At 43.5% G+C, this 16696-nt stretch overlaps 2 protein-coding genes across 4 annotated transcripts in view; one reads left to right on the forward strand and one right to left on the reverse strand.

The window, feature by feature from the left end:
• The window catches only part of LOC110524662 (exocyst complex component 2), a 158004-nt gene extending 156815 nt beyond the window's left edge, over positions 1 to 1189 (forward strand). For all 3 annotated transcript variants that reach the window (XM_021604507.2, XM_021604508.2, XM_021604509.2), the window contains one exon: positions 766 to 1189. In XM_021604507.2, the coding sequence (XP_021460182.2) occupies positions 766 to 859 (94 nt within the window). In that variant the 3' untranslated portion in view covers positions 860 to 1189. The remainder of the gene's footprint in view (positions 1 to 765) is intronic.
• A 4922-nt stretch (positions 1190 to 6111) lies between these two features.
• LOC110524663 (interferon regulatory factor 4) lies at positions 6112 to 15026 on the reverse strand. Its single transcript, XM_036978543.1, has 9 exons — positions 14991 to 15026; positions 14509 to 14725; positions 14041 to 14227; positions 13434 to 13531; positions 12560 to 12704; positions 11802 to 11900; positions 11296 to 11676; positions 10389 to 10501; positions 6112 to 7487 (listed from the first exon to the last, which is right to left on the reverse strand). Exons 2-9 carry the CDS (start codon positions 14707 to 14709, stop codon positions 7305 to 7307), a joined length of 1407 nt encoding a protein of 468 aa, XP_036834438.1. The 5' UTR covers positions 14710 to 14725; positions 14991 to 15026; the 3' UTR covers positions 6112 to 7304.
• Between the last annotated feature and the right edge of the window lie 1670 nt (positions 15027 to 16696).

Below are 16696 nucleotides of genomic sequence, written 5' to 3' on the forward strand. Positions count from 1 at the left end.
GGTTTGGCTTAGTGGGTCTATCATTTGTTTTTCAACAGGAAAATGACCCAACACACCTCCAGGCTGTGTAAGGATGTTTTGACCAACAAGGAGTGTGATGGAGTGCGGCATCACCCGACCTCAACCTAATTGAGATGGTTTGGGATGAGTGGGACCGCAGAGTGAAGGAAAAGCAGCCAACAAGTGCTCAGCATATGTGGGAACTCCTGTTGGAAAAGCATTCCAGGTGAAGCTGGTTGAGAGAATGCCAAGCGTGTGCAAATCTGTCATCAAGGCAAAGGGTGGCTACTTTGAAGAATCTAAAATGTTAAATATATTTAGATTTGTTGAACACTTTGGTGACTACATGATTCCATATGTGTTATTTAATCATTTTGATATCTTCATTATTATTCTACAATGTAGAAAATAGTTTTAAAAACTAAAAAAACTTGAATGAATAGGTGTGTCCAAACTTTTGACTGGTACTGTACATATTGTAGCTTTAAATTTGAATATTCAATCAAATTGAAATATAATGTTAAAACCGAATGCCATTTTCAGTCAATTCAGTTTCAGATCCTGAAATAGAAGTTTAATTTATGAAGTCAGTTATGCAATTTGTGCATTACAAATTCAAAAATATTGAATTCAAAAACAGTTTTGGTTGGTACTGAAATCTCTCCAGTTACACCCTCATTTAATATCATGATTCTACCTCTTTCTTTCCTTGCTTCCATCTCTCTTTTTTTTGTTCTTTCTCTCTGTCTCTCTCTGTCTCTGTAGGTTTCTCGAGGAGTTGCTAAATAGGTTTAAGAGCAGTATGCAGCTCCAACTCACCTGTTTCCAGCCCTCTAATGTCCAGCCTGTCAAGAGATGAGCCAAATTTATTTTTGATGGAAAGACCCAGAGTAATGACATGGTTAATCTGGGCAGCCCCTCTACTGTAGAATCATGCTAATTATAATATTGTTAGATGGCCGCTCATCTAGCAATCAGCATCCAGTCCCTTTTGGCTAGTCTGGTTTTAGAGGCAGGACTGTCTCTACTCTCTCCTGCTAAGAAATATGTCAGAGCCAGCCAACAGCTCTCTGAATGTTCATAAAGAAACTGCAGGTGTGTCATTATGTGTTATATGTGGAATTTGTTTTCAGTGCTGTTCTGTCCTCAAATTAAAAGACCTGCCAATTAAAATACACATTTAAATTGATTCTGTTCTTGTGACCTGTCACTTTTCACCTTATCATACTAGTAACATACTAGCTTATTGAATGGTTTATTACACATTGCTGCCATTGTCATATCTACTCACACCCTACCCAACCGCTCATTCAGACCATACAGTGTCCTTGACCTTGATTAGGCTTGTCCCATAGAAGGTTGTGCAGAGACAGTGAATGAGTGAACGTTAGAGAGACATCTCTGTCCCATAGACGGTAGAACCCCATAGATTAGCCACTGCATCAATTCAGGAGATCATTGCGCTCACACATAGTCTAGCACTAGTATAGGGTAGGGCCAGTTAGACAGGGATGGGGTGTTAGTAGAGTGGGGTAGGGTAGGAAGTTGTGAACCGTTCTGCAAGATAGACAGCAAGAGGAGTGGTCTATGCTAACTCCATACTGGCTGTAAAAAATATAGGACAGATTTGGTTGTAGGTGGATGGTTGCGGTTTTGCAGTATTTATGTGGTCGTATGTTTTAAACTTTATTTAACTAGGCAAGTCAGTTAAAGAACAAATTCTTATTTACAATGACGGTCTACACCGGCCAAACTCAGACGACGCTGGGCCAATTGTGCGCCGCCCTATGTGACTCCCAATCACGACTAGTTGTTATACAGCTTGAATGTCAGACATTGTAGTAGTAGTTACAGTGGGGCGAAAAAGTATTTAGTCAGCCACCAATTGTGCAAGTTCTCCCACTTAAGAAGATGAGAGAGGCCTGTAATTTTCATCATAGGTACACTTCAACTATAACAGACAAAATTAGAAAAAAAATCCAGAAAATCACATTGTAGGATTTTTAATGAATTTATTTACAAATTATGGTGGAAAATAAGTATTTGGTCAATAACAAAAGTTTATCTCAATACTTTGTTATATACCCTTTGTTGGCAATGACAGAGGTCAAACGTTTTCTGTAAGTCTTCACAAGGTTTTCACACACTGTTGCTGGTATTTTGGCCCATTCCTCCATGCAGATCTCCTCTAGAGCAGTGATGTTTTGGGGCTGTTGCTGGGCAACACGGACTTTCAACTCCCTCCAAAGATTTTCTATGGGGTTGAGATCTGGAGACTGGCTAGGCCACTTCAGGACCTTGAAATGCTTCTTACGAAGCCACTCCTTCATTGCCCGGGCGGGTGTTTGGGATCATTGTCATGCTGGAAGACCCAGCCACGTTTCATCTTCAATGCCCTTGCTGATGGAAGGAGGTTTTCACTCAAAATCTCACGATACATGGCCCCATTCATTCTTTCCTTTACACGGATCAGTCGTCCTGGTCCCTTTGCAGAAAAACAGCCCCAAAGCATGATGTTACCACCCCCATGCTTCACAGTAGGTATGGTGTTTTTTGGATGCAACTCCGCATTCTTTGTCCTCCAAACACGACGAGTTGAGTTTTTACCAAAAAGTTATATTTTGGTTTCATCTGACCATATGACATTCTCCCAATCTTCTGGATCATCCAAATGCTCTCTAGCAAACTTCAGACGGGCCTGGACATGTACTGGCTTAAGCAGGGGGACACGTCTGGCACTGCAGGATTTGAGTCCCTGGCGGCGTAGTGTGTTACTGATGGTAGGCTTTGTTACTTTGGTCCCAGCTCTCTGCAGGTCATTCACTAGGTCCCCCCGTGTGGTTCTGGGATTTTTGCTCACCGTTCTTGTGATCATTTTGACCCCATGGGGTGAGATCTTGCGTGGAGCCCCAGATCGAGGGAGATTATCAGTGGTCTTGTATGTCTTCCATTTCCTAATAATTGCTCCCACAGTTGATTTCTTCAAACCAAGCTGCTTACCTATTGTAGATTCAGTCTTCCCAGCCTGGTGCAGGTCTACAATTTTGTTTCTGGTGTCCTTTGACAGCTCTTTGGTCTTGGCCATAGTGGAGTTTGGAGTGTGACTGTTTGAGGTTGTGGACAGGTGTCTTTTATACTGATAACAAGTTCAAACAGGTGCCATTAATACAGGTAACGAGTGGAGGACAGAGGAGCCTCTGAAAGAAGAAGTTACAGGTGTGTGAGAGCCAGAAATCTTACTTGTTTGTAGGTGACCAAATACTTATTTTCCACCATAATTTGCAAATAAATTCATTAAAAATCCTACAATGTGATTTTCTGGATTTTTTTTCTCATTTTGTCTGTCATAGTTGAAGTGTACCTATGATGAAAATTACAGGCCTCTCTCATCTTTTTAAGTGGGAGAACTTGCACAATTGGTGGCTGACTAAATACTTTTTTGCCCCACTGTACATGCTGCCACACCCTTGACTCTCATGAGTTGTGCCATGGGGTTAGCTCAGGGGGTTTTACCACAACAGATAGTAACATTTTACACACATTCACGAGTGATTATGAAAACATCACTCATTACCAGACAACTCAGCACAAAACTAAATCGGGACTTGAATAGCCTACCAGCAATAACCTACACTACAAAAGAATGAGGACAGCTGCTTGTCGAACATCTCATTCTAAAATCATAGGCATTAATATGGAGTTGGTCCCCCTTTGCTGCTGTAAACGCCTCCGCTCTTCTGGGAGGCTTTCCACTAGATGTTGGAACATTGCTGTGGGAACTGGCTTCCATTCAGCCACGAGCATTAGTGAGGTCGGGCACTGATGTTGGGTGATTAAGCCTGTCTCGCAAAAACATTTCTGTATGGACCTTGCTTTGCGCCCTGGAGCATTGTCATACGGAAACAGGAAAGGACCTTCCCCAAACTGTTGCCACAAAGTTTGAACTAAGGGGCCTAGCCTGAACCATGAAAAACATCCCCAGACCATTATTCCTCCTCCATCAAACTTTACAGTTGGCACTTCACTGGGGCAGGTAGCGTTCTCCTGGCATCCGCCAAACACAGATTCGTCCGTCGGACTGCCAGATGGTGAAGCGTAATTCATCACTCCAGAGAACACGTTTCCACTGCTCCAGAGTCCAATAGCGGCAAGCTTGGCATTGCGCATGGTGATCTTAGGCTTGTGTCTGGCTGCTCAGCCATGATAACCCATTTCATGAAGCTCCCGACGAACAGTTCTTCTGCTGAATTTGCTTCCAGAGACACTTTGGAACTCGATAGTGAGTGTTGCAACCAAGGACAGAGGATTTTGACAAGCTTCAGCACTTGCCGGTACCGTTCTGTGAGCTTGTGTGGCCTACCACTTTGCAGCTGAGCCGTTATTGCTCCTAGACTTTTTCACTTTTTCACAATAACAGCACTCACAGTTGACCAGGGCAGCTCTAGCAGGGCAGACATGTTACGAACTGACTTGTTGGAAAAGTAGCATCCTATGACGGTGCCACATTGAAAGTCAATGAGCTCTTCAGTACAGGCCAATCTCCTGTAGTGTTTGTCTATGGAGATTGCATGGCTCTGCACTCATTTTTATACACCTGTCAGCATGGGTGTGGCTGAAATAGCCGAATCCAAGAATTTAGCCGCTAATCTAACCAAAAATTATAATAAAATATGAGATTGAAATGTTCTTATCGACAAAACAAACCCAAAAATGTGCTAATCTTCTCATTGCCACTATCAACTGATCGAGAAAAAGCAAAGCCAAATTGCATCATGTGAGCTACATTATCAACAGCAGGACCATAACCCCATGCCAGGCAGGGGAAATTTCATCAGCACCATAACCCCAGGCCAGGCAGGGGACATTTCATCAGCAGCACCATAACCCCAGGCAGGGGACATGATCATCAGCAGCACCATACACCCAGGCCAGGCAGGGGACATTATCATCAGCAGAACTATAACCCCAGGCCAGGCAGGGGACATTTCATCAGCAGCACCATAACCCCAGGCCAGGCAGGGGACATTATCATCAGCAGAACCATAACCCCAGGCGAGGCAGGGGAAAAGCCATTTAGACTGCGGTTGTTTTGATTCTCTCTTCTTTCTGGTCTGTTCTAAACTTAGCTCTCTATGTGGAGTGTCCACCCACGGATTCATTCACATCAGCAGTATGTTCAAAGCCCTCAGGTCTCATCCTTCCACAACCGGTACTGTTTACAGCCGGAGACGCGAGGTGGGGAGGGGAGTTTTTACACCACACTTCTGTTCCATTTTGGACGCAGGTGAAAACATGTTTACATCAATCAAGGTGGATTCTTTGAAATAGGTGTTTTTGGTAATAAGGCTGTAATGGGAAGAACACAGGTTACATAGGGATTGTGTAGGTAGGTGGTGTAACAAATGGTCAGACAAGTTAATTTATTTTCTTTGATCATTCTTATCAGACATCTTATAAACCTGTTGTATGGTGTCTCATCCTTAAGGGTGGTTCAACTCTGTCCTTCCTTACAATGGTACACCTGTTCACTAATGGTTGTTTTACATATCAGTGTAATTTAGAAGACTTTTTAATCTATAACCGTTTCCCCCAAAAAATATAGTACATTGTTACTATTACATATATTACAGCATATTACAATTGAAAGTACTACCCAGTCTTATTTAATTTATCAGTACTACCCAGTCTTGTTTACTCTCAGTCAGCCGGTGATTGAGAATTCTACTCAGGGTTTTTCACTGTTCTTCCATGGAAATGTAAATGTAGTCAGCGCATGTAGAGGCACCCCAGGAAACACTTGTATCAGTTCTAAACGCTAAGGCTCTTAGGGCCCCGTTGGGATGGAAAGAGTGGCCAACCTCTTCCTCTTCCCCTGGTGATGTCATCACACATTGTTTATGACAGCGTTCTCCTGTGAGTGTGTTTGATTAACCAGCGTCATCCTGCATCTGAACCAGGCTTCCTGTAAACAGACGCACAAAAGCACACACACACACACACGTAAACACATGCACACATCCGAAGGATGTCACTTCACCACAAATCCCTTGTCTAACATGAGCCCTCTAGCTATTTGATTGAGTGTCTATGTATGTCTCAAAAAATGCACAATTTTTGCGTTGGTACAATTTTTTATTTTTCTATTACAGAACATGTTCCGTATGTATGACAGACTGAGCTTATTGAAGGGTTCAGCATGCTAGTCAGTGTTTCAGTGTGGTCCAATCTCACTGAGTTTATCGAAGATTCAGCATGCTAGTCAGTGTTTCAGTGTGGTCCAATCTCACTGAGTTTATCGAAGATTCAGCATGCTAGTCAGTGTTTCAGTGTGGTCCAATCTCACTGAGTTTATCGAAGATTCAGCATGCTAGTCAGTGTTTCAGTGTGGTCCAAACTCACTGAGTTTATCGAAGATTCAGCATGCTAGTCAGTGTTTCAGTGTGGTTCAATCTCACTGAGTTTATCGAAGATTCAGCATGCTAGTCAGTGTTTCAGTGTGGTCCAATCTCACTGAGTTTATCGAAGATTCAGCATGCTAGTCAGTGTTTCAGTGTGGTCCAATCTCACTGAGTTTATCGAAGATTCAGCATGCTAGTCAGTGTTTCATTGTGGTCCAATCTCACTGAGTTTATCGAAGATTCAGCATGCTAGTCAGTGTTTCAGTGTGGTTCAATCTCAGAGGCCGTCTTTGGTCATCTCTATTACAGTATTCCCTATTATTCAGTATTGATGCTGGGAAATCTACATACAGTAGTAGCAACAGTAGTCAAGTAAAATGTCTAACATAGTTACAGAAGAAATTGAGCAAACACAATTAAGCACATAAAAAAACATGTCAATACAATCACTACAGCTGTCAGTTATTTTCTGTCAGAAAGTGGACGTTGAAACACAAAATGTCAATCAAGTTTGAGTCTCTACGGCTAAAGGACGGCTCCCTGAGTTGTTAAAATCAAGTTTGTTCCAAAGAAAATTTGGAACATTGATTCCCTTGAGTCCTTACAACACACAAACACATCTACAATATACAACTATCTGTTACAATCTCTTCAGTGGTCCCGGGGTATGTTCCTCCATAGCCTGGCTTGGTTCAATTCAGTCTGGCCTGGCTTGGTTCAGTTCAACCTGGCTTGGTTCAGTTTGTCTTGGATTGGAGTGGCATAGTTCTGCTTCGGCTTTGAGTGAAATCTGGGATCCAGAGTACAGGGAAACGACTCTCCTCCTCTCCCCAGGCTTTCTCCCATCTCCTCCTCTCCCCATATCCTGCACCGCAGTCTGACTGTGATCAGAGCTGGCCAAATATGTCAGTCCTGCAGGGTGTTGCTATGGTGATGCGTGATGACCCTCTGGTAGTCCTCGGTTAAAGCAGGTGTCATGCTGTGTTCCGTGACCCCTGGGAGGGAGAGGTCGTAGCTGCGGTAGTAGTGTCCGCTGGTCTGCTGGTGCTGGGTGTAGTATAGGAGTTGCCTGGCAAACATGGGCTCCACCTGCAGGGGCGGAGGGGAACAGCAGGGATCAGTACTGGTGTCACTGGGAGCCGGTGGTATTGAGGCATAGCCACGGGGCGTAGGGGCGCTGAGGGAGCTGCAGCAACCCCTGATAAATATCCCCCCGAAAAATGTTTTTTACTAAATTTATACATTACCATTCAAAAGTTGAACAACAGTTTTCAGCCATGCTAACATCATTTCAAAAGGGTTTTCTCATGATCAATTAGCCTTTTAAAATGACAAACTTGGATTAGCAAACACAACATGCCATTGGAACACAGGAGTGATGGTTGCTGATAAAGGGCCTGTGTACGACTATGTAGATATTCCATTAAAATCAGCCGTTTCTAGCTACAATAGTCATTTACAACATTAACAATGTCTACACTGTATTTCTGATCAATTTCGTGTTATAACTTTTGAACGGTAGTGTATGTACAGTACCAGTCAAAAGTTTGGACACACCTACTCATTCAACGGTTTTTATTTGTACTATTTTCTACATTGTAGAATAATAGTAAAGACATCAAAACTATGAAATAACACATATAACACTGTACATGATTCCATATGTGTAATTTCATAGTTTTGATGTCTTTACTATTATTCTACAATGTAGAAAACAGTACAAATAAAGAAAATTGAATGAGTAGGTTGTCCAAACTTTTGACTGGTACTGTATATTTAACAAAAAAATGGTGCACTAGGCCTTTATTGCTCCTGTATTAGGGTAGACAATTACCTGTCATCAGAGCAGTGAAAATGAAACCTTTCTTCTCTCTGCATTGTTGGGAAGGGCCCGTAAGTAAGTGTTTCCCTGTTAGTCTACAGCAGTGATGGAAAAAGTACCCAACTGTCATACTTGAGTAAAATTATAGATCTCTTAATAGAAAGTTCCTCAAGTAAAAGTGAAAGTCACCCAGTAAAATACTACTTTAGTAAAAGTCCAAAAGTATTTGGTTCTAAATATACTTAAGTATCAAAAGTAAATGTCAGCTCTAAAATATACTTAAGTATCAAAGTAGAAATAGAAATCATTTCAAAAGCCTTATATTAAGCAAAGCAGACGACACCCATTTTCTTGTTTTGTGCACACCCCAACACTCAGACATCATTTACAGATAGCCAGGGGCACACCCCAACACTCAGACATCATTTACAGATAGCCAGGGGCACACCCCAACACTCAGACATCATTTACAGATAGCCAGGGGCACACCCCAACACTCAGACATCATTTACAGATAGCCAGGGGCACACCCCAACACTCAGACATCATTTACAGATAGCCAGGGGCACACCCCAACACTCAGACATCATTTACAGATAGCCAGGGGCACACCCCAACACTCAGATATAATTTACAGATAGCCAGGGGCACACCCCAACACTCAGACATCATTTACAGATAGCCAGGGGCACACCCCAACACTCAGACATCATTTACAGATAGCCAGGGGCACACCCCAACACTCAGACATCATTTACAGATAGCCAGGGGCACACCCCAACACTCAGATATAATTTACAGATAGCCAGGGGCACACCCCAACACTCAGATATCATTTACAGATAGCCAGGGGCACACCCCAACACTCAGACATCATTTACAGATAGCCAGGGGCACACCCCAACACTCAGACATAATTTACAGATAGCCAGGGGCACACCCCAACACTCAGACATCATTTACAGATAGCCAGGGGCACACCCCAACACTCAGACATCATTTACAGATAGCCAGGGGGACACCCCAACACTCAGACATAATTTACAGATAGCCAGGGGCACACCCCAACACTCAGACATCATTTACAGATAGCCAGGGGCACACCCCAACACTCAGATATCATTTACAGATAGCCAGGGGCACACCCCAACACTCAGATATCATTTACAGATAGCCAGGGGCACACCCCAACACTCAGACATCATTTACAGATAGCCAGGGGCACACCCCAACACTCAGACATCATTTACAGATAGCCAGGGGCACACCCCAACACTCAGACATCATTTACAGATAGCCATGGGGCACACCCCAACACTCAGACATCATTTACAGATAGCCAGGGGCACACCCCAACACTCAGACATCATTTACAGATAGCCAGGGGCACACCCCAACACTCAGATATAATTTACAGATAGCCAGGGGCACACCCCAACACTCAGATATCATTTACAGATAGCCAGGGGCACACCCCAACACTCAGACATAATTTACAGATAGCCAGGGGCACACCCCAACACTCAGACATAATTTACAGATAGCCAGGGGCACACCCCAACACTCAGACATCATTTACAGATAGCCAGGGGCACACCCCAACACTCAGACATCATTTACAGATAGCCAGGGGCACACCCCAACACTCAGACATCATTTACAGATAGCCAGGGGCACACCCCAACACTCAGACGTCATTTACAAATGATGCATTTGTGTTTAGTGAGTCAGAGTCAGTAGGGATGCCACGTGTTATCTTGATAAGTGCGTCAATTGGACCATTTTCCTGTCCTGCTAAGCATTCATCACGAGTACTTTTGAGTGTCAGGGAAATGTATGCTGTAAAAAGTACATTATTTTCTTTAGGAATGTAGTGAAGTAAAAGTGAAAGTTGTCAAAAAAATATAAAAAGTAAAGTACATCTACCCCCAAAAAACGACTTAAGATGTACTTTAAAGTATTTTTACTTATGTACTTTATACCACTGGTCTACACCTATTGTTTACGAAGCATGTGACAAATACAGTTTGATTTTAGTAGAATGGAGGGATGTTAGGGGGTGGAGAGAGGGCCAGGATTAGGGGATGGGGTTTGGATAAAGTAGAGAGAGTGGCTGAATACAGGTAGTAGAGGTCATATTAATATTAGGTGATAGTTATATACCGTACCTGTACAGTGAGGGTCCTCCTCTGTCTCTGTGGGTCCAGACATTCGTCTCCAAAACTCAGCAGCACCTGGAGACGTGGAGGCGGCCGGCCATGGAGGGCATAGCCCTGCAGCTCTGGTAGACAGCGAGAAATAAGTGGTTAATAGGGTCTAGATGGTTAAGTTAGGTAAAGAGGAAAGGCATGGATTGCATAGCCCTGCAGCTCTGAGACAAACAGGGAGGGAGGGAGGTGAGGTGGAAATGGTTAGATTAGATACAGAGGAGAGACATGGAGGGAATAGCCCTGTAGCTCTGAGACAAACAGGGAGGGAGGGAGGTGAGGTGGAAATGGTTAGATTAGATACAGAGGAGAGACATGGAGGGAATAGCCCTGTAGCTCTGAGACAAACAGGGAGGGAGGGAGGTGAGGTGGAAATGGTTAGATTAGATACAGAGGAGAGACATGGAGGGAATAGCCCTGCAGCTCTGAGACAAACAGGGAGAAATAGGATAGAGGGTAGGGTTGTGTATATAGATAGGTTCGCAGGGAGGGGACATTGGGTCGATAAAGGGTTAATACATTTTGGTCAAAGGGAATTCTTATGAGCTGGTGTGGTGGTGACTTTAGAGGTTGTGTGACTGGATGGAAACCCCTGGTTCTATATGCAAATTAGACCAATCAGGCTGAACACATCTGTGGTAGGTGGGTGGGGATGAGGTCACTACTGTGTGTCATGTGTCATTCTTAAAAGTGTGTGTTGGGGATTATGGAGGCATTCTCATCATATTTCAAGGAAATGAGGACGTATCTGCTTCCTGTCCATGACCAGGAAACAGCATGACAACAGAGAGTGGTTTGGTTTGCCAGTGAATGTGACACGTGTGTGGGTGCATGCCCGCCTGCCTGCTTGCAGTGTACGTTAACTCACCTGCAAAGTAGTCCTGTGTGTGCAGTAGTTTACAGGTGTGTTCTCTCTCCAGCTTGTTGGGTTTATCTCCGTAGGGCGATAACCCTCCCTCCCAGAACACTCTCTCCTGGCACAGCCGCCGAGCGTAGAGACCATCTGGGGCCATCCATAGCAGCACGCCCCTCTCCAGGGTACCACCAGGGGGGCTGGGGGGGCACTCCTCCCCCCTCCCCAGGGCTGGGAGGCTGTCCAGGGGTAGGGGCACCAGGTCTGGACCTCCAGTGGGGGAATACAGCTTGTCGTCTGGGGAGCAGGGAGTTATGCGACAGCCCTCTGGACTAGAGGTGGTCACCTCCCTCCACAATGAGTCCCGGTAGAACACTGACACATGTAACCGCATATCTGGGGTGGAGGAGGGAGTAATGGTCAGAGCTAACACAATATAATACCAATTACGTGGAACAAAATATATTATTGGCAAGTCATACGTGAAGTAAATAAGTGTGTGTGTACACTGTATATTGTACCTGAGAGGGCCTCGGCTGATCTCATGCTGGTGTCCAGTGTGAAGGGGGAGGGCTGGCCATCAGTAGGGTAGGTGTAGAAGGACCCTGTGATCTGGTACCCTGCAAACACAGAGAGACAGTACCTGAATAAAGGCACTTATTCCAACACACAGAACAGCATACACACAAATATCATGGGTCGAATCGACAATCACGTGAAAAGCAAGTTATTTGAGCAATGTCAAGTTAGTATGTAGGCCCATGTGAACATAACTCCCACCGCCTGAATAGCTGGTTGACCCTCACCAACTGGGCCACCTGGTCCACGATACATTTTCTAATTCATAGTGCATAGTCTATCGTCCTAGAACGGAAAATTGCTCTTTACACTCTCTGCACACACTCATATCCCGACTCTTTCATTTACATATTTCCCCCACCGCACATCATCCTGTAAAAAAATAGTTGATTTATTTATACATCTCTACATTCATCATTTATAATGTAACTTAGTGTTTATAGTGTAGCTTGTAGTTCTTAGCGTGCATAGTGTGTACAGTACATAGTGTACATACCACATGGATTTGTGTAAACTCTGCTTCTACATACAGTATGTTGTCTGTATATCCTGTTTATTGTGGCTGCACCAATTCACCAAGTCAAATTCCTGTACATGCAAATGTATTTGGTGAATAAAGGTGATTCTGACTACACATCTACACACCCTAAATTACATTCTCTCATACAAACAAACATGGATGCTGTGGTATTGGGCCTACCGTTGTCCATGCTGGGGCCCTGGGCCCAGGGTAGGCTGCGTGAGGGGTAGGAACACTGGGCATAGGGCAGCTCAGGGAGCGAGGTCTGCTCTGGAAGATAGTCCCTCATCCAGCCTCGCTCTGCACTGGACATGTACCCAGACACCTACACACATAGAGACAGGGAGATACCTCTCAGTCAACCATCACATCTGCACACATAGAGACAGAGATTTGTGCAGCTGTCTCGCTCTCTCTCTCTCTCTCGCACACACACACACACACACACACACACACACACACGCAGTGTTGGGAGTAGTGAACTACATGTAGTTCAACTAGTAATTTATCTAGTAGTAGCTTGGTGGTAGTTGAAATCTAATTCAAATCTAGATAATGTTTTTAGTAGTTAATTACTTTTTTTGCCATGTAGCTGTGTAGCTAACTACTGGAACTACACACAACTTTTTTTGCCATGTAGCTAACTACTGGAACTACACACAACTTTTTTTGCAAAAAGAAAAGATGGGTGAAGTAGAGAATTTCCTTTCTTTTTTGGCATCAGACATGGCTAATTCTCACTTTAAACCCAGTTTGTGTTAAATAGGCTAAATGACACATTCTGTTAATATCTGTCTCCAGAGTGATCTGTCTTGCAATCTGTATTCTATGCCATTTGACTTTTAGTTTTGATGTAGTGAACTACTTTTTCACAGTAACTTTAGTTAAACTATATGTTTCTTAAGGGGAGCTTTAGTGTAGCTTAACTTCTTCCAGTGTGAAGTAAGTGGTTAACTATATTTCTGAATATCTTCCCCAACACTGCACACACACACACGCACACACGCGCACACACACACACACACACACACACACACACCCTTGTAATAGTTACCTGAGTCTGTAGGGCGGGGTAGGAGGGGTGCATGGGATAACTCGGGGGAGTCTGCGGGCTGCCACCATCCTCCTGTTTGGATCCTGATAGCAAGAAATCTGTTACACAGGAGGAATAATTGAAACAAAACACAGACACACACACATTCATTGCGCTCTCAAAGTTCATGAGAGAATAATACCTTCATTATTACACATGCACAAGTATAATCAGGACTTTATCCTACAGTTGGCTGTAACTAATTCACAGTGTCTTGTGGTTTGGCAGCCTGATTATCCAGCATACTGATGTGTATTTGTACAGAACTCACTGGCCCCTATCAAACCCTATCAAAACCCAATCACCCCCCCCCCCCCCCCCCCCCCCCCTTACAAAAAACACATCGGGGCATTCAGTGAGTGGGTGGCATCTCTGTTTCCTACTGAATGGTGGTGTACAGTATATGATAAAAACAAGAAGTTGATTTTATAACTTTGATAACCTGTTTTCATCATTTTCATTCATACAACTACCGTTTATTGCATGTATTGGAATGCCACTTAAATGTATAGAATACTGGGTAGAATTGATAGAATTGATAGAATTGATAGAATATAATTATACTGACGTCTCTTGGCGCCCTCGGGTATGATCCGGTAGACTTTGTAGGGGTCTGAGATGTCCAGTTGACTCTTTTCCACGAGCTCTTCGAAGTCGTTACTTTTGTTGAGTGCGCACCGCAGGCGCGTCTTCCACGTTGGCGGGTCAGGTTTGTCGATGCCCTCACGAAACTTGCCCTTAAACAGCGCCCAAGCCTGCAGGAATGTCACACAAAACTGAGCCGTGAGATATGGGTAACGAATCACCGGTGCAGTTGTGAATGAGTTGTGAGACAAGTCCTGTGCTTCTGGGATTTGGCACAACCTACCCAAAGCGCACGAACTGAACTCATCATTAGTCTAATAGTTCTGTTTGCAACCAACACAACTAAATGTCCAATATTTTGGTCAAGTGTATAATACACATCTCTAACAAATGCAGTGCGTAAATGCAACAGTTGAGAGACATTCCGTTGAGGCCCCGTATCATACAGTACCTTGAAGAGAGCGGCATCCTCGTCCCGGTTGTAGTCCTGCTTGCCTGCGTGCTTCCACGGTATCCTGAAGATGCTCTTGTCGTCGTTCTCCCACACGAGGCCTGCGTACTTCCCGGTGTCAACCTGCTCGATCAGCCACGAGCGGAGCTTCCCGTTTCCACAGCTCATTGTAGACATGCCGTAGTCCGAATCCGGATTCATCTCTAGCCAAGAGACACTGTAGACAAGTACTCAGATATTTAGTATCCAAATGATCCAGCACACATACATTTTCCTAAAAATGTCTGCAAAAATATTATGGCTAGATTTTTTAATGTCAAATTGCTTGCGTAAACTTGCAGATCAATTATGTACATTTTATTAAAATAATTAAAGAATGGGCTACATTCACTTTTTAAAAAGTTTAATTGGATGTGAACTTATCTTTTGCTGCAGGTAGCCTATATGTTTTAGAGGGAGCAGAGCAAGTGTCCATGACTTACCTCTGAAACTCGAAACCCCTTTGAGTTTTGAAATCAATCAGTCTCGAAAGATCATAATGCAGCGTGACAACTTAACTTAAATCATAGTTGTGGAGTGGGCGGGGCGAGTAGAGAGATGTGCACCTGCTACGTTCTGTGAACCTTATCTGCGCAAGCCTCCCGTAAACAGCAGGGGGAAGTCCTCACCCGACACCCGCAATCCTGGAAAGTGGGAAAATCTATTCACCGTAGTAGAGAGCAAAACAATTCTTTGAAGTTATATAAACCCATGTAATGGGCTAAATATAAGCATACATCCTGCCAGTGATATTTTATGTTCATGATACAAATCAAGCATACATCCTGCCACTGATATTTTATGCTCATGATACAAATCGGTTGGCCTAATTCCCTGTCCAAGAAGTGCAATTGATATAGCCTCAAGGATTGGGAAAACTTGATCTCAAATAAGCCTGAATATGTAAGAAGCATGCTGGGTGCCTAATTCTTCAACTAAGGCATATTGCAAAAAAAGTAAGTAGCCTAGGTATAATCATTGTAAATACTAAAGTCATGGGCTTGTGATTGTGATAAAGAATATTGCCTTCCTGTGGAGAACAAATTGAAATGTAGCTGAGCTTGCAAAGTCATATACCACTTGAAAACAGTAGACACGTTTTGTTTCTTTTTAAATAATATGTCAGAATGGTCAATAAAAAACTATCTTGAATATACATACAATCAAAATGATGTTGGTCTATAAAGATGCAGTGCTGAGTTTCATATAATAATCACACACAAAGCACACACACAAACCCACACAACACTCACAGAAAGAGGAGCGTGTGTATGGAGGGGGGTGAAGGAGATGATCAAATGAGAGGAGTACCTGTGTCTTGGTGTGGATTACATTTAGCCTGTAGTAAAGTATGTTTGCTGTGCTGTCAGATGGATTGCTCTTCCATGTTGCTGTGACAGTTAGGGGGAAAGGAGCCCATGTCGAAGAAGACCCCAATCACACACAGGGACCACTGAGAAATCCCCTTGTGGCAGCATTCACATTTGCAAACATATCATATCCATATACCATATCATATTTTTGACAACTTAGAATTTTGCACATTTGCCTCCAGCAAAGTTGGTCGATTTAAAGTTGGTTGACTGTGAATATGGAACTCAAGTCCAGCTCATATCTATGCAGTGAGACAAAGGGATTGGCTGGGCGTTGCGTGAGTGACAGGTGTCTGGCTGGAGACATGGGGTCATGTGTTGCTGGTGCCGTGGCCGTTGCTATGGAGTCACTGATGGTCTGAGACTTTGGCAACAGAAGGGCTCCAATCTCCTCTTCACCGTTGAAAGGGTTCTTCTCGTACCTGTCCTTAAACCATAACCTACACCGCATCCGGAAAGTATTCAGACCCCTTGACTTTTTCTACATTTTGTTACATTACAGCTTTATGGATTAAATAAATTTTTGTTCCTCATCAATCTACACACGATACCCCAGAATGACAAAGCGAAAACAGATTTTTTTTAAAAATGTTTGCACATTTATTAAAAATAAAAACAGAAATAACTTATTTACATAAGTATTCAGACCCTTGCTATGAGACTCATAATTGAGCTCAGGTGCATTACCATTGATCATCCTTGAGATGTTTCTACAAATTGATTGGTGTCCACCTGTGGTAAATTCAATTGATTGGACATGCTTTGGAAAGGCACAT

Source organism: Oncorhynchus mykiss, chromosome 5 (genome assembly GCF_013265735.2).
Source record: "Oncorhynchus mykiss isolate Arlee chromosome 5, USDA_OmykA_1.1, whole genome shotgun sequence".
Classification (NCBI taxonomy): domain Eukaryota; kingdom Metazoa; phylum Chordata; class Actinopteri; order Salmoniformes; family Salmonidae; genus Oncorhynchus; species Oncorhynchus mykiss.

Coding starts and splice junctions, on each gene's coding strand:
- LOC110524663 (XM_036978543.1), bottom strand. CDS start 14,709: ATGAATCCGGATTCGGACTACGGCATGTCTACAATGAGCTGTGGAAAC. Junction 13,532..14,040: donor ACCCGAGGGCGCCAAGAGAC/GTCAGTATAATT, acceptor CCTGTGTAACAG/ATTTCTTGCTATCAGGATCC. Junction 10,502..11,295: donor CACACAGGACTACTTTGCAG/GTGAGTTAACGT, acceptor GCTGTCTACCAG/AGCTGCAGGGCTATGCCCTC.